Here is a 27512-nt window from a genome sequence, read left to right as displayed (position 1 = left end):
AGTTGCTGAAAGCTGAAAGGACTCAGTTCCAGGCAGAAGCTTCCGTGAACCTTTTCTTAAAAGGTCAGGGTAAAGAGACCAGAAAAGCTGTAGAAGAAATATCTATCCTGCTGTAGAATGTTCATCAGAAGCCTAAGACACATGTAAAATTTGGGCTTACTGAAATAAAATTGAGATGAAACACTATCTACATTGGTATTTCTTAAAATAGGTAACATTATTTTCTCATTTACTGCTTGCCAAGTCACAAATATTGTGCTTTAAGTTTATAGTACAAGACTCAAGTAAGAAGTACTGCAATCCTTTAAGCACTTCAAGAGGCCACAATTCTCTCATCTTCTAGTATTTTCAGTGCAGTTAGACTTGGGAGAAATGCTCAGTGAAAAACAGCTCTTCCACTGATTACTTGAAAAAAAATTCTTCCATTGATTACTTGAAAAACTGAATTACTTCACACTGCTTATTTTAAGATCAAGGAATATTAGCAAAGAATGGTCCAGAAGACGGATCAAAGAACATATATTTTCAAAAACAGCACTTGAATATAATTTTTTCCCAGAAATAGATGAATTATGATATATTCATTCAAATTACTTCATTAAAAACATTTTTATGTACCTTGAAGTAGATTGGAGCCATATCTCCTACTTCTTTTGGAAGAGGAATGCATTCATATACCATATGATACCTCTTCTTCATACTCATGTTTGTTTCTAGGAACACACAGTCCAAGTCTTTAGCTTCAAACATTTTCACCAATGCATTTCGGAACATCTGTTTAAAGGAAAAAAAATGTGTTATTTAAACTCACTTTGCAGAACTTTCAGATAGAATGTACTATTTCACTAGCTTATTATGTAATAAACTAACAATAAAATGGTAAAAATCATACTTGGAAAATTATTTATTCTTTATTATTTATTAATTTAAGATTAACCATATTTCCTATGATAAAAACATTGGAAGTCTAGGAAACTATTTTGAAATACACAATATAATTAACACTACAAACTTAGTTTTAATAAATATCACATATTTTTACAGCTGAAATTGAAACTATGTTGATCTTCTTAACTTAGTGCTCCATAAAACAACATGGCTTTAATAGTAGGTCCCAAGCTTGCAATTCCTAAGAAGGTAATGACCTGGCTTTTACAGACTATAATTACGATTACCCTTTTACTACTCCTTCCAATTATACAGTTCAACAAAAAAAAAAATTAAAAATGTAAGTATTTTCACTAGGCATGCTTGATATTTAAGTAAAATACTAATAATTGCCTCAAAAAATAGATCCACCATCTTCACTGTATGGAAGCAAACCAAATGTAATACTCACTATGTGTGGACTCAAGCTACATTTACCAGCTCCCTGTCAGAGGGAGGAGGTGCTGCACCCACTCAAAGTGCATTTCAGGTAACAATTCTGATAGCTCCAGTGTCAGGGTCCTGCACATGGCCAAGAGGCCCTGCAGGGGCTGGGCCCTACCTGCTGGGGCTCTGGCTGCCTGTGTAGGTGGGAAGCTCTGATGCACTTCAGTTGTGAACTGCATCACGTCCAGCAGAAAGAGATGGGGTATTAAAGAGTGGTGAGAAGTGTGGACCTGGCCTCCTGTCATTCAGGAGCTGCAATTAGGTCCAGGCTGTCTCTTTTGGTTCTTCTGAGCCGCTTCAGGAATTCCTGTGCAGGTACCTGGCAGTTCTTGGCCCTGACTTCATCTCAGACCTACGTCCTCACTACAAACCTGCCTGGCCATCACAGGGCCATGGAGGACCTCGCCTACTAGCACAGGAACACTCCTGGCCTGGTACCATGGGAGCGTGTCCTGTCATGAGATGACCTCCCCCACCTGCCTTGCCCATCACCTTGAGCCCCTGACTTGGTTCCTGCAGAGCAGCTGGCTCTGGCTGCTCCGTGGCTCTTGACAGCTGGCACTTGCATCCACAATATGCAAAAGCATCATTCTATAGCTTACAATGTTCAGATGATGAACACATTATCAAGAACAAGGGATGATTTCTAAGAGTCATTCAAACTCATTTTCAAGTGCACAAAAGATCTAACTTTCTGATAGGGTGAGTGTTTCTGAAAGTTTCTCAAGATCTTGAAAAATGCTTTTTAAAAATGAAGATTTTTGTCCTACGTGTGTTTTTATACCATTTCCAAGTGTAAGCCAAGAAATCACTGAAACTGTAGGATCCTCATAGACCAAGGTATCATAGCCCTAAGACACATAATTCATAGGTAGTCCTTTTTGTACTGGCATTTTTTCCCAATTAACAATGCTCAGAAGTAGAAACAGCACCATTAAAAGGCAAATCCCAGCAAAAGGTTTAAGATTCCTTATCTTAATGTAAATGGAGAGTGATGAATCAAACATACATAAACAAATACACATCAGCAACATCATCATTTACTGTAAAAATAAAGTACTGAAGTAAAAAAAGAAGGAAAGCCAATCACTACCGGGTTTTTAATGCAATGGGACTAGAAATTGAACTCTCCATCCTTTTGCCATCTTGTTCAGTATAAATCAAACTAAAAGTCTAAGAAACATGGCCAAATATATATCTAAACTAGGCATTTAAGCTCTTCAAAGCAGGCTCTTGTGCCCTGAATTTTTCCTCATAATGAGCTTCTCCATGCTGTGACAGAAGAATGCTGCCATCATTCCCCTAAAGCAACTGATGAATTACAGTCAGAAGACACTGCCCAGTGTGCCATGACTGATATGGGCCTCTACAGCACAGAGTGACAGGCTACTCTGGATTAACAACTTTTTGTCTTCTCCTTGTCACTCCAGCCACCAGAACTCCACTTCAGAAACACACTGAAGCAAGCAATGTGGTGAGACACCAAAGGCTGACAAATACTATGACTTACAGCTGCTACCCTGCAGTGTTAACTGAAATGCAAAATCCACCAAAAAACCTCGAATATCAGCAGATGTTAGCTAACTTTGCCCAGCTGGATTTTCTTGTTTTTAAATACATTGGACTTTTCCTCCAAATTCTGAGCAGGCCAAAGCATCAAGAATAATTAGCACTGGAAAGGAGAAAACCATCCACAAGGGGAAATAAGAAGGCTTGGCTTATGCTTGGGTGAACACAACATTAATACATGCAACAGTTCAGTCAACACTGGATGTATAAAGATTTGTATCTTTTCATATTAAAAATATTCCATGCATATTTGCTTTGGCAAATGAGCACATCGGTGTCAAAACTACACAATACATTAAATTCAAGAGCTTGAAGGCATACAGCATAAAGGAACTCTTTTTGCTTTAGTCCAATATATCCTAAAAAAATACAAACAGCAAAAATAGTTAGCTAAAACACATACTTCACACAACCTTTTGTGAATACTTAATTTTTCTGCCCTTCAACAGTAATAAAAAAATATGTCTCTTGCATCAGAAAGTTACTTCAGTCATTGACTGTCTGCTTATACTCTTGTTGATGTTTTACAGACTCCTTCGTCTGTAGTACATATATGTTGGGGAAAAAAACATAATCATGTATCCATCACTTTCCAAAATACTTCGCTGCAAAGAAATATCTCAGAATATCTATATTCTCACTATGAATATATTCACAGGATCAAAGGATTTATCAACTAGATGCCTTTTCTAACAAGTAAAACACTAGTGTTGAATACAGGGACTGCATTTGCTTATCTTTTCATTATCCTATTTTCTTTCTCATACAATTTAAAAAATCATAATTGTTTAGTTAAGAGCTTGAGCTAAACAGAAGATTGAGGATAAACATATTTATCACTTTTCCGCATGCTCTTTTGTTCCTCCTGATCCTACTTGTTGCATTTATTTGCTTCTTATCCAACTCCTAGGCATTTCTGTCATATGTAAGAGAACTCCTTTTCTTTCTGGCTGGAAGGGAGCATAATTTACTATATGAAACAACATCAGACATGAGAATCAATGTGGGGGCAAATTTGAAAAGTCAGAGAATCCATCTGCCAGACTTGAGGCAAGACCAATGTTATTTAAATTATTACAAACTTATAAATTATGCTGGTTTTAAGTCTCTAAATCTCGCAGCTACAACAATGAAACCTTTCTCTAGTCTGATATAGTCTCCAATATTTCAATATAAGAGGTGGCAAATTGTTTTCCACTTGTAATAATCCTGATGGCAGAATAGGGGATTGACAAACATAATCATTCTCTTAGGCAGAAGCTTGTTACATCCCTCCCTTGATTTACCATCTCCAAAGAAAACAGAACTCAAAATCTTCAAAATGTCTTCAAAAGAGACTTGGAAAGCACAACCCATCATGCTTGGTGCTTTATTTCAATAATTCTTTTCAAAAAGGACAGAAAGTTGGATTTGAACAGGGATCTCATTTATTTTAAGAGTAAGGTATTTCTCTCTTAACTAATATCCACCCAAAAACAGATTAAAAACTGAAGATATGTAAACAACATATTTGTATTTAATTTTAAGTGATCTGCCTGCTCTGACAATTCTTTTCTTTTCCTTGGCACTCCCAAGAAAATCCTATGAAGTCAGTTATTCTATTTTCTGTAAGGGATCAGCTGTACCTTCTTCATTTCCAATAGACATTGCTCTGACATGGTTTCACAGATCTCCAAGGACGCACATTCTGCAGCATTCCAGGAAACTTCTTCTAGTGCTCATAAAATTTGCTTCAGTATTTACCCTGCCTCTCTTTCCTGTTAATATTTGACCACTAATTTTCATCCACAATGTCAGAAGGTTCTGCCCCGTAGTGGAATCAGGACAGAGCTACCAGACTGCAAATTATGAAAATACATACTTATGACAAGGATGTTATTATCCACAACAAAATTATTTCACAGGAGACGGTTTCTGAGCAGACCTGGATTTCTTCCCAGATGTCTTCATCCAAAAGAGTGGCTGCAGTATGGTGCTGTAGAGGGGCTATCAGGCAGTGACCTTCAGTAAGGGACTGGCTGCTTGGCAGAGACAAGTACACCTAGGAAAAGCAAACAAAAACTCAAGTGCCCAGTTTTCCAGCATTAAAAACCCTGCCATTGTTGAAGTTAAAAATTCACCATTTGCTAAATTCAAACCAACAGAAGCCATTAGCTACTGACTACAGAAAAGTATTTGCAATTTTAGTACTTTTTAAAAGGGCCCATTATCTACCAGTAAATCAATCAAACCAGTATCCTGAGAGCAGTTCCACCAGCAGGGCAGTATTATGACCCTTATAAACCAGCTGGTACCATAGCTGCTATGAATTCACACTATTTAGTGCACTCCAGTATTTTTAATAGAGATATATGGCTTTATGCATTTTTAATAATATGAAGAGGGATACAGAGATAGATAGATAGATAGATAGATAGATAGATAGATAGATAGATAGATAGATAGATAGATATGATGCATATTCCTTGTCATGGTATAACCTGGCAGGCAACGAGACATCACACAGTTGTTCACTCACTCCCTGTTCCCAGTGGGATAGAGGGAGAGAATCAAGACAAAAAGTAGAATTTGTGGGTTGAGATAAAGGCAGTTTAAAAGGACAGGAAATTAAATAACGATGATGATAATAACAACAAGGTACAAACCAAGTGATGCACAGTGCAATTGCTCACCACCCACCAACTATTGCTCAGCCACTGAACTGGCCCCTGGCCAACTTTCCCCTGAGTTTATCCACTGAGCATGATGTCATATGGTCTGGAACATCCCTAAGGTCAGTTAGGGTCAGCTGTCCTGGCCATGTCCCCTCTCAACTCCTTGTGCCCTCCCCACCTTTCTCCCTGGCAGGGCAGTACGAGAAGCAGAAGAGTCCCTGAGCACTACTTAGCAACAACTGAAAACATCAGTGTCTTATTAACATTACACTCATCCTAAATCCAAAACACAGCACTGTATGAGATGTATACCTCTCAGCTGTCTAACTCTGTGTACCTGTACCAGCTGTGTAACTCTTTACCTATAAAGAGCTTCAGATCAAATGAAAAGATCATTGATAAATGAAAACTGTAGCAAAAAACACTACAAAAAAGGCTATATTGAAGTATTTCAGATGTTATAAATCCAAATATTTATGCAACCCTTAAAAGCATTAACAGAACCAGAAAGGTTTCCAAACCAAACTTTTGTCTATTTCAAAGGATTCTAAGCTTAAAAGTTGAATTCTCCAACTAGTTTTCTTTGATATCAAGACACAGTTCTTCACCAGTTCAAATTTCCTTCAGTGAAGTGTGATTTAATCTTCCACAAATCCACCAACACTCTAATCTCTGCACAGAGATCTTTCACTATTACTTGTCTTCTACAAATGTGAAGTCCCAACATCAAAGATTAGCTTAAAAATTCATGACAGATTTATATATTTTTCCTCTTCACCCTTGATGAAGTTGTGGAATCAACTGAAAGAGCAAGGAAAGTAAGATGCAGAATAATAAATCCTTCCACAGAAGCAATTTCGTTCCTAATTTTAAACACTCTGACATCATTTCTCTTTTATTTCCATGCTTGTGTTAAATTGCTATTTTCTTACCTTGGTGCCAATTGCAATAATAAGATGTTTAGAAAGTTCACTGCTATCAAAGCAGTAGGGGCACTTTTCCATGCATGCAGCAAGTTGCTGGTGCTCACGGATTGCTTTTCTTCTTTGTACTTCCTCCTCTTCCCCACTGCGTGCTCTCTTGGCTGCTTTGGAAACAAACATATCATCCAGAGTGTAGTACTCTCTGTCTGTTTTCTCCATGAGCTGAAAAGATATGCAGAAAAATTGCACTTATTTATAAAGTAGCAAGAAAAAGTTCTAACTCTTTGAAAAAGAGCTTCCTTCCTTGAAAAAAGCATAAAGTACACAAGCAGTAGCATTTCTTCTTTTCATATGGCATCTGCTGCAGATGGAATAATCAGGTACCTCTCCTGAGAGCAGTCATACACAGATATTAAAATATAGATATGTGACAGCAGTGAGAAGAGTATATTACTATGTTCCATTTCAAATTAAAGGCTAGGTATTTCAATATTATCTTGACATAACTTCGGCTATCTTTAAATAGATGCACAATTTCATATATCATTTTTATAACATATTTTATCCTCTCCTGTCTCCTCCTCCTCTCCTTTTACAACTACCGTTAAATCATTTTTTGTGAAATAACTAGAGCATGACTCTGCACTTCATATTCACATTCTGTGAAAATATTCCAACACTTATTCTTACCAAGGGAACAGGACTAAGCCATTTTGGGAAGAAAACAGTCTTTGCCTTCAATACTAAGTCTTTCTGAGTGCACCTGTTGCATGCCACAAGAAATCTTAATATATTTTAGGATACTGACTAGGGTAGCCCTAGAAAAGAACAAATGTTAACTGGAGGCATTTGGAAGGCATGCCTTCATAACTGAGCTCTTCAAATTAAAGTCTTCAAATTAAAGAAATACTTCCAAATATCCCAGACATAGCTTTTGTAGATAATCTGATATTAAAAAAAAAAAAGGACAGAGTACATAAGTAACATTTAACTTGCCCCAAAAAAGACAAAAGCTCTTGCTTTTCCCAAATACTACAGTCCTCTAACACAGACCAAAACCTTGTTTTAAATATGTTCAGTATTCTTCTTTCAAACAATTGAGGAGGAGCCTCCTTAATATTACTTTATTCAGCTATAATACACTTAGCTGCTTATGTGCATTTCCTACTGGAAGCCACTGCAGACTAAAATCAACAGTTCAAGAGTTTAACTCCATTCTTCTTCTGTCTTGCTGTAATTCTACATTTAACAGAAAAAGAAGATTTCTGAGATTTAAAAAAAAAGTGTAGTGGTTTGGGTGTCTAAAATCATGTCTCTGTTTTTCTGTCATAAAGGCATTAATAAGGTAAAGTCAGACCTGCAGCCGAAGCACTGCTTGGAGAATAGCAGCATTTTGTTATTACTAAACATTAAGTTTGGGATTTTTATTTAAATCAAAATTCTGCCATGAGAATGGAAATACACAGGAAACATGACAGTTGGCAGACTAGAAAGGAAAGGAAGAGTGGAAATCTCAACATTTTGGCTATCAGGAGTATCACACAGAGCAGAGAATACCATTACTACTCTGCTCTGCTTGCACGTAAAAGTAGCCATGGAAATTCCTGGTTTGTTACACACAACCTCCACAACCTCTTTTAAATAATAGTACTTTTCAAAATACTCCACAGAATCCGTTGTGATAAAATAAATACTCTTCTTATTAAACAGCCTAGATAGAAGATGCTTCTCTTCAAGATGGACAAATTACTGCATACAATATGATATCTGGGATCCAAAGCAAAATTCTTACATACAAAGTAGCAAACTTTCATAAAGTAGGCGCTGTCTAAAATCCAGATTTTGTTTCTTCTGGTACAGTCATGACCAACAGATCACAGAACCATACAATGGTTTAGTTTGAAAGAGACTTTGAAGAGACACCTTCCTCTAAGCCAAGCTGCTCAGGGCCCCATCCAGCCTGGTCTCGGATGCTCCAGGAATGGGGCATCCACAACTTCTCTGGGCAACCTGTCCCAGTGCCTGATTTCCCTGAAAGTAAGGAATTTCTTCCAAATAAATAAACTAAATCTACCCTCTTTCTGTTTGGGGCCATTAACCCCTGTTGTATCTGCCTGTGTGATTTCTAATCCCCCTTTAGGTACTGGAAGTGTTATAAGGTCTCCTTGGAGCCTTCTCTTCTCCAGGCTAAACAACCCCACCTTCTCTAAGCCTGTCTTCATAGGAGAGGTGCTCCATTCCTCTTTTAAAATATTTATACTTCTATTTGTACAATAGGGCACCCAGTGAGTTCTGCCAATTGTATTACTTGGCTATAACTAAATCTCTCAAAAAGAAGTTAAAAGGGAATTGAAACAAGAAGAAGAAATCATTCTCTAAAATGCCAGAAGGAAAGCAAGTAATCATTTAAAAACCAATTTCTTTCATACATATATTCTTCCATACAAAAGACAGAGCTAGTACACATCCAAAGAAGAAACTAGGCTGATGTATTAGAGCTGCTGGAAAGCTGCTGCTCTGAATCATAGGTGCAGCATCACACCCATCAACCACAAAAGCCAATGCATTTGGATGTTGTGTATTTAGTTCTCTTGCCATGATTGATATTGTTTGGTATTGCCCTTGCTGCTCAGGTGCTGCACAGAGATCAGAAAGATGCAGGAAGTCATTCTGATCTATTAGTTTAAAGTTGAGATGTCCTACAATACATCACTGAATTGCCTAAAGCTAAGAAAGGAAATGCACCTGAAGTCCTTGTTCCTACCAGACTCTGATTAAAGCCCAGAGCTGTGCTACACTGATATGTTCATAAGACAGATCAGCTCTACAATCCCCAGTCTTCTTTTTCCTACTTCACTTTTCTTTATTCTGGGATTATCTCCCACATTCTTCCTTCATATACATCCTCTTTTTTTCCAGCCTCCCCTTCTCTTTTGGCAAGCACTGATTAGCCAGAGCACACAAAGGCATCTTTAGGAGAGGCAAAATCACATGGCCTCCCACATCTCATAGCATAATTGTGCAACTATGTCATTGCTACCATCCATCTGATTTTCCATAACCAGGATGCAGTTTTCATTTCACCAACAGAGAAGGATCACAATTGTGCTTGCCCTGGCTGAGAGAGGCCTGTAATACACAAACATTTAAACAGCAGTCAGGGAAGGCATCCAAACTTCTCACAGGAGCCCTCTGGGCTTTCATCTGGACAGCTCAAATACAGTGCAAATGTGGCTAAAACCCAAGAAAAGGTGTGAGATCTCTAACCATTCAGCACAGGAGTTAGAAAGAAATCAGCATCTGACTATGCAAAAATTAGAATGATTTGAGAGAGGGAAAAATTACAGTGTTGTATTTTCTGATTAAATCCTTATCATGATAATTACCATGAATAATATGAATAAATTACACGAATTATTTCATTATATAACATTCTGTTTACTAAATAATTGAAGCCCTTTTTAATTTGCTATGTTAGTGAAGCCATCAGGCACCATGGCATGGGGCTACTTCCTGAAGTAACTCTTGCAAATCTGTGCAAGGTATACTACAGGGTCAGCTTAATTTTTCTGCCAACCTATGCTCAGTCCACTGGAACCATATCTCTTAGCTTTATTTTAAATAAATTCTTTTTTTCTAATTCCACAGTAAAACCCCTGCAGTCTTATACACTGCTGGCTCCATCTCAAGTGTGCTGCACATTGTGCCTCTTATTGCTCCCTCCACTGCTACTACTTGCTTTTTGGGTGGCTCCTTCAAATAAAAAGCCCTGCTAAAGAATTTTGTATCATTGTGATACTGAAAGGAAACCTTAAGAGACAGAACTCCCAATGATCGCGATTATACTTGTATAATACCTCAAGTATACTTTTTCCCCCACTTCAAATTTCCTTTGAAATTTGTGGATGAAATTGGAAATTCTATTAAACACAATTAGCAGAGGAACAAAAGATACCTGTGTGGTTCCAGTGTGGGTTATTTTCAGCTTTTTTGTACTGTTTCTTTTCTGCTTATTTTCTTGCTTCAATTTGTATGCAACTATTGAACTTCTGCTTTTCCTGTTTCCTTGCTAACGCAATCATAGCTGGAGTTACTTCCATATAAGCTAATAAAAGTGCATCTGCTTGAAAAATTTGTCCAAAAAAAAGTCTATAGATTGTATAAAATGTATCAGTTTGGGTTTAAATTGTCATGGCAACACTGACGTCTTTAAATGACAGAGCTAATATTTGTGGAATGTTGTATCATAATGTATTTCAGGAAGCTGCAAAGAAGAATAATCTATTATTTTAGAATACAAACCTGAGTGACATAAGAATACCTCTCATCACATTTAAATTTATTCAGCATTTAGCACCTATTCTGAACAACAAAATCACCTCAGAAAAGTTATTCTGATCACAAATACTATTTGCTTAAGACAAACAAAGGCAGAATTTTATCATGTAAAACCTTATTACAATTCCAGTCTCCCTGTGAACACAGACATTTAAATTTGTAGGTTTAATTCATCATATAATTCAGTGAATAGGCATTTTCAAAACCTATCACCACACTGAATTAAAGAATATTTTAATCACATAATATCAAAGGATTTTAAGATATCAAACAGAGCTCTTTTAAGGCCTGTGTCACTGACAACAAAAGACTACCCACCATGCTGGTGAGCAAGGTAGCTCAGGATTACCTTTGAGCAGCAGAAGTCAAGCAAAAAACAGATGACAGAGGACTGCTCAGTGTCTAGGGACCAACCTCCTTTTTGTTCCTGCTGTATGAAATGAAAACTATAGATTTTCCTGTAAGTAGTTATCAGGATGGATAAAATTTTATATAAATTTAATGGCATAAAATGTAAACTAAACAAAAATACCTTCAGTCATAGAATTCTACTTTTAAAATTCTTATTAGCATTTCACTTTACAGTTATTCCTGGTCATAATTTTTATGTCTAGGAAAGACTGTCCTGAACAAGTCTTCAATTGCAACGTATCTGGTAATTTTAACATAATTCTGGCAGAATCCTAAATGCTTATGCAGTAATTTAATATGGGCTACATTTACACAGTTCTTACTCTTCCCAGGTTTTCTTCCCTAATGCAGCTGTCACATGCAGAAACAGCTTTTTTGTGTCCACACAATATACACAGAAGGGTATTTAGTGAATTGAATTGAAATATAGCAGAACAAGGTGTTGAAAGTTATTTCTCTTGGGTTATCGCAATAACTTTACAATAAACCATGCACATGGTCTTTAAGTAAATGTAAAAAGCAACAGGGCACCAGAGCTTTTCTGGCTTTATCATGTCTATTAAATATTGTGCTAAAATTGCTTCACCATGTGAAGAAGAAAAAGGTTCATTACATAATAGTAGCAGCGGCAGGAATATTTTGCATTTTTCACTTTAGCTTCTAAGGCTTTTTCAAGACTGTTATTTTGGTTTATGATGATGGAAATGCAAAAATGTGAACAGGTAGATTTGCACAGCAAGCAAAAATGATTAGGCTGAAAGTAATTTTCCATTTTACAGACTTTTAGAGAAGCAAGGAAAGGCAACATGCAAATTTCCTTTTTGCAAACCTATAATACCAGAATACCACTCGGCTAAATCCATAAAGGAAGGTCAGCATTACTTATAAAGCATTTAATTTTTCAATGCTGAATTCCCCTTAGGAATTACTGCACATATTTTAAAATAAAATTAGTTTCTGGCCAAAATTAAAATATCCTGATGAACAACTCAAATTAATTGTTCTCTCTTTCTTGAAGTAAAATATAAAAAGGAAAAAAAATGCTTTAGTAGAATTCATACATACAAATACAAGGTAATTTCTCTTGAGGTTATGTTCCAGGAATCAGTCTCTAAACACCCACAAGCATCTACTGACATGAGTGAAAGGATTACATAAGTCTTAACAGCATGAATTTGGGAAAATTGAACCACTTACAACAGTCAAAGGCTAAAGAAACTACAAACAGGGTACTTAAAGCCATCAGTAGTGAAAATCTAAGACTGCACACATATTTTGTACTCTAGAAATGTCAGAAAAAAACAGTTTTCAAATGTTTTATTGACTTCTTTATATCCTTAAGATATGCTCCTACAACAATGAGAACCAAAACCCCTTTCAGAGGTGAAGAAAATAAAAAGTAGAAATAGTGATTTAAATGAGTGGTTTTTTCATTGAGACACAACAGCAAAACATGAACAAATCAAACTCTAGGCCTGCTTTTTCTCCATATATCAAAAAGATTAGTGTTGGGTTTTAAAAAGGTTTTTTTTCCACCACTGTAAATTAAAGATTTGGGCCTTTTTCATGGTGTTCATAAATTTGACATAATAGCATGCAAGGGGCAGCTGTGGGAAAGGCAGCATTTCAAACCTCTGGGGTAAGTGACACCCACATCAGCCACCTTCCAAAAGAGACTGAAGGGGAACAGGAGGCAAAAGCCTCAAGCACAGCAGGGTTGTCTTAGAACCATGACTACAAAAATAAGAATGGACAAGAGGGCAATGATAAGTCAGAATCTAAATTTAGAACAAAGACTCAACAGGTAAATAGCAAGGAGACAGCAAAATCCCTCCATCTTATCTCACTGAGCTCTTGAAGAAAGGAGAGGTGGGAAAAGGATTTAATAAGTACAAGTATGGGTTGAACACAGCAGATGTTTATTCTGTCAATCTGAGTGGGAGTTTGGCATGAGATAACATACAGACCTTCACCTGCCAATGGGATTAGACAGAGGTTTCATGAAGAGAGACTTTGGGTCTACACACTAATATCTCTTCCAAGTCCCATTCAAGAAAGTAAATCCTTTCATGAATTATACCCTTCTATTTCAACATCCCCATCTCTCTACAAAACTGCAATTATGTTATTATCTTCAGTAACAACTAGCCTGTATTTCATTCGAAACCCTGTTAAAGCACTAAATATCGGGAAAGTAGCACTGATCTGGAGCAGAGCACTCAGCTGTGTAAAAGCCAGAAAACATGCTGGTCTGAGCGCTCATTCTGTTCCCATCTGTGAGAGCAGTGCCTATTTCCTCCATCCTCAGCAGCCGTGGGGCTGCAAGTTTCTTTTGGGCATAGTCTGGGAAAGTGATAGAAGCCCTGGGAAAATCTCTGAAGGAAATAATAGTTCCCTAGGCAATTCACAGTGGTTAGATGAATGAAATTATTGAACAGAATTTAAGAGACACAATCTCCCTTCTCCCATCCAAGGCAGGACATCATTTGTAGACTTGCAGCAGTTTCCTCCCGCCACTCCTCTGCAACACAACAGATTAATTTTTGTGGATAATTTTTTCATTTCTCAAATGAAGGCAGAAAGAGAAAGTAATTTTTATGTGTCAAATTTGTGTACTATGTTATCAAAATAAAACTGGCAAAAGAGTTTGTTTGCTAGACTTCCTGCTGGAATAAAACACCTTGCTGAAACTACTGAGGAGAAATGCAAGAATTTTGAAGACTAACTTATTGAGCCCCAGATCATAATGCAGATACTCCATGTAGTATAGGCTGATAAAGGACATAAATAATCATCTAGAATACCTGAGATCACACTCAAATTTTTCAGACTGCTGCCAACACTTCAGTGGTTAACACTGATCTTGTACTGTGAATAAGAATGCTTTCTATAGACATAGAAAGACATGGAAACCTCAGAGAGGCCTAGGAGCCAGTTTCTTAACCTAAGATCAAGGAACAAACATCATCTGGGGAAGACCATCACATTTTGTGGTGAGAGGACCTGCGAATCACCTGCACAGAAACTACCAAAAGCATTTCAGATCTAAATGGAGAAGAAAAATTGGCATCTGAGATGCTTCTTTTTAAGAAAGCTAAACAAAAATACCTTCAAAACCTAAATGTGACACTGCATAGGACTGAAAGACTACAGTACCATGAATTAAAATATGGACATTGCAACAGTAATGGCTTTGACAAGATATCTACTTTGAGCATATGCTCCAATACACTTAGCCAGTAAATAAATATTATGGCTGAATCTTAAAAGGTCAGTCAAGAAACTTGTTCTAATAAAACAATGTGATACAGTACATCTTTGCCTAGTAACAAAAAAGAAGCACATTACTTAGCATCTGATCCAAAGCTCACTGAAGTTAGCAGGAATTCAGAGCCTTCCAAAACTACAATGAAGTATTTGCATAGGCTAGGAAACACAATACATTCTTGTAACATTATTAATAAATTCTATCCTTCAAAAAACCAAACAAAAACAAAACAAGAAAAGAAAAACAAAAATTAAACAAAAAAAAGCTGTTAGAATGAAACAGTTGCTTTCTAGTGTGACCATTTCATGTTGCAAATTCAGTCTCCAGCAATGGAGAAGACGATGGGGGAAAGCTGGTAGAATTGACTCTTCTGCTACACATTTGCAGTTCTCAGCATTTACTGTGGAGATCCTGAGCCAAAACCTATCTAGATCTTCCTATTCAATATTTAACAATGAAACTGTACTTGACTAAGTTGCTATATTTTTTTTCTCCAACTCACAATCAAGGGCTCCACTGCATTTCATGCTCTACAACACAAGTTCTACAATTACCTTCTTCACTGAAAAATAATCTCAAACCACTCCTTCATGTTATCTGTTCTGTGGCCACATCCCATATGAGAAACAAAAATAGTTGTATTCTATTGAACTTTTATGCTAATTGTTCTAGTCTAGAAGCTGCCTTCCCTTACCCATCCACCCATTCCCCCCAAGCTGAAGAAATTCTGTTTACTTAGGTTTTCTTCAAATGGCCACTGCTCTGTGCTCCTGAATACAGGGTATGCTTTAACAGCTTGGGCAGCATTCAAGATATGGGTGTATGATGTGTTCACTACATGTTTTAAAATGCTAAATACTCCCTTTTCATAACCTCCAAAATTCTGATTGTCTTTTTAATCACACCAGCACTGAGACGATGTTTGCAGACTCACAACAACTCTCAAATCAGGCATCAACAGCCTCTTGTATACATACAGTCATGGCCTCACTCAGCTTCAACATTATCAACATTTTGCCTTCATCAACCCTGTCTGTCATCTGAATTCACTGCCTCAATGCCTGTGATGGGATCTCTTCCTTTTTACTGAGAGTTCTATGGAATAATCTCCTGTGTCTGAACTAGACATTTTAATTCCTTTTATACCCATAATGCCTTTCAGAGACCATTTAAAATAGGACAGGTGACTCACATCACTAAAATATGCACGTCTCTCCAGTAGCTCTGTAGAGTGAATATTAAGAATCAGTTCAGATGTTTCACAACGTTAGAAAATTCCTCGCTTTGTACTTGGTAATTGTACAATTTACAATGGCCCCTATTTTTGACAGTCCTGCATAATTCTGTAGCCATAAAAAAATCTCATCTTCCTCCAGGCCTTCCCTTTACTCAGGCCTCACGTCCTCCCTGATATTTCTAATAATAACATGCTTAATTAAAAAGTCATACACACAGCACCTTACCTTTGATGCCATACGCATGAACAGTGAGTTTTGATCCTCTGCTGTTCTCATCTTCTCATTTTTGACCAAATCCTTCAGGTTCATACTATCATCATCCTGAAAATACCTTACTCTCTCTTTATCTACATGAGTAGGCATCTGGAAGCAAACGTATTAAAAATAAATATTAACCTAATCAGAAAAGATCAGCTACACAATTCAGACCCTAAAAATTTCAACAAGTTTAAAGACTCATGAATCAAGGTATGCAGATCTGAAACATTGGGGCTAACAGCTCCATTTTATCTAAGCAGAAAAACATCTTTCCCTTTCTTCAATTGCATCAGTATGTCTAAATAAAAATATAGCCTCTTCCCAACGTCACTATATCCTTAACATCCTTAAGGTATCAGAGCTACAACATTAACACTCAGGAAAGATAGACAGTACTTCACTGAAACAGTTAATTAGCTCATAAAAATGAAATATCCTAAAAATTAATTTTCATTATTGACAACTCTAAAGCTTTTGTAAAGTCACAGATTACTAAAACACAGTAATCACAGACAGTACTGAAAACTTGTGTGAATGGTATCTCTGGGAAATGTTGCCACCTTAGAGTGCACAAAGGAACAGAGATGTCCCTTAGGACAGGATTAAACTAAATTCCAAAGGAGTATAGGGAGTGGTCATTAACATAAAGCAGGACAGCATTTTCCAAAATGGAAACAACAGGACAATGGCAACAAATTCCTCACCCTCTTCTGTCTTTCACTTCTCCACAGCAGTGTTGCAAACTGATCTGTCCTACTAATCAAGAATGCTCGCTAGAATTATGAGGTAGTGTCACCTCCTCTTATCTCAAAAAGATCAAACTGCTACTATATTTACTGTTGGAAGCAATTATCCTAAGAATAAAACATTGCTCCAGCTTCCAAGTTTCTTATTGTTCCCCAAAGCACTTTGTTACGAAGATTAGGTCATAATTATTATTGTCATCAGTAGCCGTATTTTTTGTTAGAACTGAAGTGAAATTAGCCCCTGAGACCTGAGTACCTCAGGTACTCAGGCAAAAATATTTCTTAATTTGGAAATATTCAGCTCTGCTAATCTTTGTTATTTACATAACTTTATGTAATATAGACTAAAGAGACTGTGATAACTTTTCCCTGAACGTGCATTTAAATAAGCCCTAAGGCAATCCCTTGGGAAATGCAACCTGAAAATAAACTGAATATATGCTTAATAAATATGTACTTTAATACTTAATTACAATCATCTTCTGTGGCAGTGGTCACAGGGGTTTTCAGGTGAAGGGAGAGACGAGAATGTTGACTCCATGTTCAGAAGGCTTGATTTATTTTATGATATATATATATTACATTATAACTACACTAGAAAGAAATAGAAGGAAAAGTTTCCTCAGAAGCTAGCTAAGTTAAGAACAGACAAGAAAAGAATGATAACAAAAGGCAGCTCTCTCGGACGCTGTCCGAGATAGCTCAGTCCTTGATTGGCCATTAATTATAAACATCCAAGATGGGCCAATCACAGGTGGACCTGTTGCATTCCACAGCAGCAGATAATCATTGTTTACATTCTGTTGCTGAAACTGCAGCTTCTCACAAGGAAAAACCCTAAGAAAGGATTTTTCATAAAAGATGTCTGCAACAATCTTCCAAAAGGAACTTTTTAACTACCTACTGACATTCTAATAAGATATTCATTAATTATGGCAATATAAAAGTAAAACCACAAAATCAGTCAAGAGGTGCAGTTCAGTACTCAGATTTGTAAAACTTACCATCTGCTGCTTTCTTCGTCCTCCTTTGGGCTCCAGTGGCTCTGTTGCTCCCATCACAGGCCATGCCCTTCCACTTCCATCTGTTCTCACAAGGACCACTTCTTCATCTTCTCGACGGCTTGAAGCCTGTGTCAGGTTTTAAGACATATTTTAAAACAGATGGTACAGACAAGCCAAAAGAAATACCTAATCCACATGAAATAAGTGTTTAAAATCCTAAAGATTAAGCAACAGATTCTTTACATTTTGTGTGTTCAGTATAATTCAAAGTAGATAGTTTCACCTTAGTGAGGTATTCTTTTCACATTCAAAAAGAGAAAAAAGTATTAAAAATACATTCAATTAATTAAATGCAGAGCTTTTTTTTTCCAAAAGAACCAAGTTTGTATTCTTGCTTTTTTCACATAAAGCTTTATCTCATACAGATAGACACACAATGCTTCTGAAAGAGTTAAAGAGATAATACTGAATTAATAAACACCACCATCATTATAATGCTGCATTCCTGAAAACCATCTAAAAACCTACAGCTCATTACCACTTCTTTTACCACTCTAGATTGGGAGTGTGGAGAACAAACACCCTCACCTCTGTTCCCCAAAAAGTTATAGAACTTGTCTTCATGGAAGGTTCTTTATAGGCCCCCACTTGATAGGGGGCCCCTATATAGAGATAGATATGTCCTCTATATAGGGGATAGATATATATACAAACACAGACAGGGGAAAAAAAGGCAGAAATTCTTCACCAAAAAGTAAGTATTTTGCTTTCTAAAATATTAAGAATAATTTTTTCAGTCATTAAAAAGCCTGCGAACTTCCTGATTATACTCCAAAGATGTTTAGGTAAATCAGTTGATTAAATTAGAGCACATAATGGGGCCACTACTTAATCAGATGGTATTAGGACAGCCTTTGTCAAATCTTATAAACAATTTCATTAATCTCCATTTCAAGCTATTTTTTACCAAACTGTTTTCCACCTGCCATCCTTGCCTAAGGAAAGCTTGTCCCAGAAACCCAAATAAAGTCTGGAAAATCTGTAGATACTGAAGTATACTTCAACAGCTTAATTACATTTTTCCAGGGGAAGTCATATGAAGGTAGAAGTTATGGACCAAAAAGCTGCCTGGGTAAGCCAGACCTCTCTCTTCTGTAACACCAAAGGCAAATCTCAAAGCAAACCAGGATGTCAAAGCACAACTTTGGCTCCAATAACAATACTGACATTTTCAGAGAATACAACATGACTTATTTCCAGCATCAGCCAGATACATGTTATTTGTGTGTAATCTGTACCTCAAGTATTCCTTTTTCACAATGTAAGGGCTATTGTCCCTATTGGTAGGGGGAGAAAAGGTGGTTCATTCCAATGGGAGAAAAAGGATGTGTGCATTCACCCCACAAATGTCATGAGATAAAAAGGTCACAGACACAAACAGCCAGACTGGGGGGACCAGGTTTTACCATGCCATAAAACCTTATTCACAGCAGATATAGAAAGCAAAGATGAAATTAACATCAATAAGAATGTATCACAGCAAACTTCTTCAATGCCACAATTCCTTTAAAACTTGGGTGACTTTACAAGTCTGGAGGTTGAACACATAACCACAGATATTGCAGTGAAATCTCAAAAATCCAGAGCATTGCTAATTAGTCTGAAATTGCACAGACCTTTGTAGAGGAAAAACTCACCCTATCCACATGGCCAAGCAAGGATACAGAGCTCTCCCAAGAGGACTAATCAAATCCACATAGCAGACCCTTTACAGTTCTCAGTGAATAATCTACCAAGCAGCCACTTCTGAAGGGTCCTGCTCATGGGAAATCCTCTGCCAGGAGCATCCTTCCAGTCATTCAGCTCCTTTTACCTGCTGCCCACACAGTGTCTCCAAAAAGATGCTAACTTCAGGTCTCTCCTTCCCCACACCTTTGTTTTACTGAGACAAGGAAAGGATGAACTTTTCCATTCCCAGTCTCTAAACTTCAACCTCACCGTATACATGACTTTTAAAATACACAAATCACTAAAACCAGCAGTCATTACAACAGCAGTGCTTCAACAACTGCAAAGAACAGTAAATACCAGATTCTTATACCAACTTACAAACATTTAACTCCTTTTAAAGACAGCCATCCCCAAATTGGTCTTCACTAAAATTCTTAATACAGACATTTCAAAAAGGATGTCATTGATGTGCAGGCTGTTATTTTCCCAAAAGTTGATGGAATTCACAAGGTGTTCTTTGTGTCAGACTTTCTTCGTCTTTTGAAGAAGGGCTCTAAAAGATTAGATTCAAACAACATTTGCACTTTCTCTTTTCTTCCCATTTCTGTACGCTTACACACTAACATACAAGCAGCAGCAGAGAACCTGGAATGAGTTAGGACAGGGACAGGGAATAGAGAGGGGAGCAATAGATATAATACATACTGAATTCTTTGGGTCACAGCCCTACAGCTGGCAAGGTTTTGTCTGCTTTATGAGGCTTTGAGGTTTTTTCTCCCTAATTTCCAAGAGTCCCGAGTCCTGACACAAAGCATGTAATACTGACTATAATGGACTTAGATTCAATATTCCAGAGGGGGAAAAAAAGGCAAAAAATTATAGTAATTTTTACCTTTAGAATACAAAGTACAAAGAAATCAAAGTGGTCCTTCAAAGAGAGATTAAAGGAAGCAGATAAAAGGATAAAATAATTATGGACAGCATGAAGACCAATGTGAAGTCATGTTAGAGACTAACAGCAAATGCATATTAGGAATCAAAATGAATTCAATGGATGCAAGCCAAACACGATTATTCAGAAGATTAAAGATGTTATTAGAGGTAAAAAAATCCTTCAAAACTCAAAACCCTATCTAAATAGAACTGACTTAAAAATAAAGCATAACAGAAAGTTAATTGTATTCACACAAAAAAATGGATTTTTAGTAGAATCTTAGTAACAATAATTAGTAAAGCTATTTCTAAACACATCAGAAACAAAAGGTTTTCTGGTAGAAAAAGATGCTCAAGTGGTTACAGCATTATCAGAAGGTAACATTTGAATAATATATTAATTAATTGTATTTTATTCAACAGCACTTTTTGAAATGAAAAAGAAAAAAATCCCTAGAACTTCAGAAATCATCTTTAAATTGAATTATCAGTAAAAGGAGTTTTTTTAGTAAGCTGCCATGAAGTAATGATTTTCACTAGAGCTTCCAAAAAAGAATTCTAACATACAATGCCCACATCCTTCAGCATATACTATATCCCAGGTCTTAGTACAAAAATAATAGAAAGCACCCAATATAATAAAAAGCTTTAAAATGTGCCAAAGGCTGATCCTGGGAATTCTGGGGCAATGTATCCAACATCTGTAATGGACAAGTTCACACAAACAAAATAAAAACTAGACTTCCTCTACACTTGAACAATTACACCATACTGAGAAAGAGCCTTTGCAGGAACAATCCACCTCTCACAGAAGTAACAGACTTTTTCAAAGGAGTGTGGATATCAATCTAACTGCAAGAGTTACTTAATGTTCTCTTTTTATCTATTGATATTTTCTTTACACCTGTATTCCCATGACTATATGACATAGTATATAGTATATGGCAACACAATGTGGCCACTGTGACATAATAAATACTCATTAATAATTATGATCAGATAAATAATATTTCTGTTAAGTGCAACAATAAGTTTAAAACATATATTCAAGTATTTTTAATATACCTATTCTTAAATGTTAAAATTGAAACTGGAGAAGAGGCTCAGTCACTATCCCTAAATCTTGTGATGACTGCTAAACAAACAATATAGTTTACAGTCTGAATTGAATAAAAATAGGGTCTATTTCCTGAGTGAGACAGGAATTGTTTGTTGCTATTAATTAAGGAACATGACTTTTTACTTCATGCCAATTAAATATGCAAAGTACACAGTTGTTCTCACCAAATGTACAAACTGCTACACCGCAATTAAGACTCAACTGAACAAAACAAGCAGACAAGTCTGGTTTTGAAAGATGAAAGATTTGAATTAAATACATAAAGAAATAGGGTACCCGGTACCCATCTCAATAAGAATTTTGAACTCTCCAGATATTATTCCTATTCCATAATCCAGCAGGAGGAAGTGGAAATCCTCTGCCACATAAGGTGCACAGCTTAATTTGAGGAGCAAATGAAGTAGTGAGGTGAACAAATGAAGTAGTCAGGCCAAGCATCTGAGACAAGATCCACTCAGTTTTCAATGCTAATAGCTATTGGGAATAAAATATATTTTAACAGTCAGTGTATTGTACAGTAGGGAACAAATAAAGTTAAAAAAAATATTTTTAATTACTGAGCCAACAAAAAGCTGGATGCTGCATGATTTGAAAGCTTTCTGCACATGTTTACTGAGAGCTACATTCAAGTGGTACAAGCACAGAATAATAAAGGAATAACAAAGGAACAGTCTTGAGCAAGGAACTAGCCTCTACAACCAAATGCTAGCTTTGTTAAATCAGATGCTGCATTAAGCATGCCACCTGTTTTCTTTCCCCTGCAATCTCTGGTGAATGGAAATGCTTTGGATATTGTCTTATTCCTCTACTGGAAAAGTCTGTCCTCATGTCATAGTATCAGTAAGTGTCCAAAATACATCTAGCACTTCTCTGAGCGCTGGACTCAGCTATTTCTCCCATCCACTATCTTCTGTTCACTTCCACTACTCCTTCTCCTCCCATTCCAGTTACCCTTGTCTTAGGCTCTCAGTTTGCAGTCACACATAACCACCAGTTACCACAAGGACGGGTAAATCCCATGTAGGAAGAGCGTCTGCCTCCTTCAGTGCTGGCTAGTCCTAAGGGGGTTATGTCTCATATTTAGGACTCATTTTATTCCCAACCTGGAGTCCCCAAGTAACAGGCTTCAAAGCATCTAAGCTCCCCTTCACGCTCTAACATTTGCTGTGAATAGTGGCATTGTAGCCTTCAATGTAATGCTTATAAAAATCAGTAGTTTAACCATTCTCTATAGTAAGACTAATCTTTGCATCTCACAGGAGGATGAAATTAAAAATGGTCAGAGGCCTATAACAGCAGTCCACTGCATACATGTTGTATCTTTGATCTGGGTTTCTTAAAGTAGAAAAAAGATAAGACTAAGAGAATTAGCAGCATGAGGAAGGAAAGCAAAAGCAAACTTCTAAAAACTAGGTTAAAAATTTAGTATTTCAAGAAAGACTTCATAAATATATTAATGAGTTACTATTACACATTCAAAAGGGGCTAACACAGTAATGGGATTTTTAAAAGGTTTTACAAGATCAGAAAGTTGCATTGCCATAATTAGGCCCTTGTGTTTAACAGAGAAGAGAAGCATTAGAAAATCTGTGTTGCAGGTTGCAACAAAAAGGTGAACTTTCCTACAGAAGAGCATCTGTATCAGGTAGTGCTTCGTTTGTGTGTAAAGCACTGGACTAAACAAAAATCCAAAAATTCCAAACCATGGAAAAGGATTAGGTCTCTATCCTTTTTCTCTGCTATTAAGTGAGTGACACTGGTAATAACACAATAAGTAAAAAACTTCATTTGTTCTTATTGATATAAAGTCAGTTGCCCATTAAAATTCAGCAGTTCTTTGTCCTTATATTACAAAAAGATTATTTTGGCAAAACTGTTTATTACTCAGAATAAACAGTTTATTAATCTTCATTAATCTCCTTTTACAATGAATGTCTCTGACATTAGCCCTGCATGCAGAAATCCTTCTATTTCTGCTCAGTACTTATTTTCTTAGGACACCTTTAAGACAGGGTGATCAGAATATCATCCCTTGAGTAGAATGGCCACTGACACAAATCTAGAGTCAAATTAATTAAGCCATACTGCCAGCCTGTCGAAGTAAAACTGCAACTAGTAACATATAATTTACAGCAGCTTGTAATGTGTCTGTCCATTGATGCACCTAGAAATGGAGAAAACTAAAGTAATTAAGTCTAATTTTAAAATAATATCCCAGATTTCAGGAAGCCACATAGACTTGAAAATACAACCTTAAACAAAGCTCTAAATATTCAGTTTGATACTCCAAATTGTTAGCTACACTTTGAAATGGTTAGTCACACAGCCACATCAATGAGCCACTGTAGGTATGAGATGTAAGAAAATTTGTAAAAACTGTAATGACTAGATGGCTTGTTTTTACAGCGAGAACGTCTGACACAAAACATATATACTCCAACCATAAAAAAAAAGAGAAGTATTGAAGCATGTTGGTTCTTAAGTCCACAGATTTCTATTTCATCTTATCAACTGATTTAACACAGTGAAATGGTAAAAATATGCAGAAATTTAACATGGTGTGGCAGAAAATACAGCCAGAAAAAATGGCACCATCAGTTACAAGTGCTGCGTGGCACTTGGATATGGTTTTTTCTCTGCTGTTAAAGGACACCTGGAAGCTTTTGTATTCTCAGTTTGAATTCTAAGAAGTTTTAGCCATTCTGTCATTTTATACTTTTTAGGTGCTCTGAAATGATATTTTACATCATTTACTTACTAATACAATTTTTCCAACATGTTTTAATTGCAAAAGCCACATTCCTATGAATTACATTCAGGAAGATAAACCACTTTGACTTAGTATGTATTTGTCTTAAATAATTGTGCAATACACTCTTACTGACATCAACAAGAATGTTCAGGAAATAAACTAATCAATAACAGCATACACCTATTACTTTTTAAACGTATGCACTAATGATATGAATGCTGTTCTGCAGCTCATACCCCTTTCATTATTCTGTGCTACATTTAGAGCTAGTCAAGTCTGTAGGGAAAACACAAACTTGTGCTGAAGAAAGAACGGCACAGCCATCTTGCAGACAAGATTCAAGTCTGATGGAACAGCAGGAATCAGGAAATATGATGAGCTGAAAACATCTGAGAGTAAACAGGCCATGAGCCATCTGTTGCTTTATCTCCCCACCATCTGAAGTTTCAAATAAAATCTCAGATTTTTACTGTGCATTTAGTGAGGATCATTAATCCCCGGCCTTCTAGTTTTTGCACAAGTGTCTCAGCAATACTTCTATGCCAAGCAATTTAAAATCATTTTTAAAGTATTCTTTATATATGGTAAGTCTATCCTACAGCTGTATTTAGATTCTGCATTGGTTAAGTCAGAATGAAAGTTATGAAAACATATTACAGGTAAATTTTGACAACCAAATATTTTCATTGCAGAAAAATATCTGTGTTTATAGTCTCAATTCCCAAACCTAAAATTTAACAACCTGGTACACCTGCAATTTTGAACACTAATTTTCAGGGTGATTTGGCTTCTGCTTTGTGTTTGTTTAGCATTGGCTTGGTTTCTTTTCAAATAAAAACCTCCACACTTCAGAAGCATTCCTTTCCTTCTTTCTTTCACTTCCTACTCTGAAGTACTAATCACCGTCTAAATTTTACATGCATACACACATGTCCACACATATCACCTGACTTTGAGATAACTGTCTCTTTCTCCAAAGAATCACTGCTATTTTTAAGCTATTTGTGAACAGGTCAATCTTGAAAACATATGAAAAATAAACATACATTCATGTTTTCCCCACTATCGTTACTGAAACCAAGAGAACATTATTTCAGGTTTGTTCCACATCTGATTCCTCTCAGCTACTACCTCTTAGTGCCCCATGGTTTACTTGTCTCAGGATAGTAACTGTGCAGCAAAGCATTTCTCTGGGTAAAGATCCAGAATGTTCCATCCTGTCTCTCCTAAGGCAGAACTATAGACAGTGGGATGCAATGGATGCAATTTTATAGGATCAGAGAATATTAAGGGTTTGGAAGGGACATTAAAGATCATCTAGTCCCAACCCCCTGCCATAGGCAGGACCTCCCACCAGTCCATGTTGCTCAAGCCCTCGTCCAACCTGGCCTTGGAACACTGGCAGGACTGGGGCATCCACAACCTCACTGGGCAGCCTGTTCCAGTGCCTCACCACCCTCACAGTAAAAAAATTCTTTCTAATATCTAACCCAAATTTTACCTCTTTCACTTTGCACCCATTACTCCTTGTCCTGTCAGTACAGCTCCTAACAAAGAGTCCCTCTCTGGCTTCTCTGTAGGCCCCCTTCAGACAAGTAGGATTTGAGACTTAAGCCAAGCTGTTTTATTCAGTTTCTTTTCTAAAAACCAGTGTTCGTTCTTCAAAAAGAATTTTAAAAAATATTATTTATAGTGAGCTAGTTTCCCTAGAATTCTGCCTCAGTCTGGAGTCTAATGAATCTCAGGAATCCAAATTAAACATCAGAACTTCAATACATCAAAATTTGTGTTCAGACAGGAGGTGTTGGAAACATAATCAATCTTATTATTTATACTCAAGAAGAATAATTAAATAAAAATAGCAGAAGTGCTTGAAGTACATGGAGTTCTTAATATTATGAAATATATTCAGTAAAAGATGAGTCCCACTTATGCCATAAAACTCACCAAATTAACTTTTCCTTGCACTATAAATCTTCTCCTCCTGAGATGTACAAGCAATGGCCTGGAGTTACTCTCACAGATGCAACAGGTAGCCTAGAAAAGGTTTCCTCCTTTAAAGCAGCACCATGTCAGCCACTGTAAAGTGAAATGCTGTGCCTGCCAAAATTCAAGTCTTACTCTACGGATGTCTTCTACGCCCAAGAGGCTTCGCAGAAGCACTGAACACTCTTCAGCAGAAAAACACTCATACTAGACCAAAGGCTGAAGGACTTCCACAGAAAATTTAGTTATTCAAATGAAGATTTTCTGTGATTAAATAATTCATATTTTCCCTACATATTCTCAAATGCATAACAGAAGAGCCTATAGCTGTTTCTATTTTTCAGAACTCTCTTCTTTTAAATAATCAGTGACACTATACCCTACCATGTTATTCTGCTTAAAGCACCACCTTCCAGCTTTCATTCAATTTTGTATTGATTTTTGTCTTTCAAATGCAATTCATCATTACTGAAAACTGTCTCTAGCATTTGCTCAGCAGAAACTACTTTCTGTTTCCTGCATACTAATTATGTTCTATGGAATACAGAAAAAAGCTTAGGGTTGAGAAGCTTTTCTTCTAAGGCATACTTCATTTGGGATTGGAAACACTTTTAAAAGATGCATACTCTTATACTATATTCATCCACCACCATGTTGTTGGACCAGATGTTCATGATAAGCACCTTCCAAAGGATATATTCTATATTCTGCCTCTTTCTCATTTAAATCTGTGCATTCCAATTTTTATAGTAGCAAAACCCACTGCAAATTATGTGCCCCATAGGAGTACCACTGTTCCAGATACAGTTTGTTAAATAAAAATACTGAATAAAAGTATAAATTACATCAGTTGTGACTGGTACTGACAATGGCAGAGTTGACATCCTCATAATCAATGTAATAAAATCTAGGGTTGTGTAGCACTTTCAGAACAGACATGCAAACTGTATTTAAGTGGTAAACTATGAACACATGGAAGTTGTTTTGTAAATGCTGAAGTCTCCACCATTTTCTGCTGTCTCCTTACATTCAATTGGTATCATTTTCATCACCTATCCCAACTCAGACACCCTATGGTGCAGCAGCCTTCTCTTTACAGAGTTTCACCAGGACTCAAAGTGCAGCTTTGCTTTCTCAAAATGCCCATGACAAATTAGACAATAAGCATCTGAAAATAAGCATAATTTCATTCTATCCCAAATGAAAT

The 27512-nt window shown here is 36.6% G+C and overlaps 1 protein-coding gene across 1 annotated transcript in view; it reads right to left on the bottom strand.

Moving 5' to 3' along the window:
* The window catches only part of CWF19L2 (CWF19 like cell cycle control factor 2), a 60669-nt gene that overhangs the window by 4238 nt on the left and 28919 nt on the right, over positions 1 to 27512 (bottom strand). Inside the window, exons 11-15 of the mRNA XM_064718243.1 lie at positions 17784 to 17909; positions 16001 to 16138; positions 6530 to 6742; positions 4868 to 4984; positions 619 to 774 (exon numbers count right to left, since the gene is read on the bottom strand). Coding sequence (XP_064574313.1) covers positions 619 to 774; positions 4868 to 4984; positions 6530 to 6742; positions 16001 to 16138; positions 17784 to 17909 — 750 coding nt within the window. The remainder of the gene's footprint in view (positions 1 to 618; positions 775 to 4867; positions 4985 to 6529; positions 6743 to 16000; positions 16139 to 17783; positions 17910 to 27512) is intronic.

This window comes from Zonotrichia leucophrys, chromosome 1 (assembly GCF_028769735.1).
Source record: "Zonotrichia leucophrys gambelii isolate GWCS_2022_RI chromosome 1, RI_Zleu_2.0, whole genome shotgun sequence".
Taxonomy (NCBI): Eukaryota; Metazoa; Chordata; class Aves; order Passeriformes; family Passerellidae; genus Zonotrichia; species Zonotrichia leucophrys.
The sequence above is the reverse complement of the archived record's forward strand: the minus strand, read 5'-3'. Positions and strand labels throughout refer to the sequence as shown.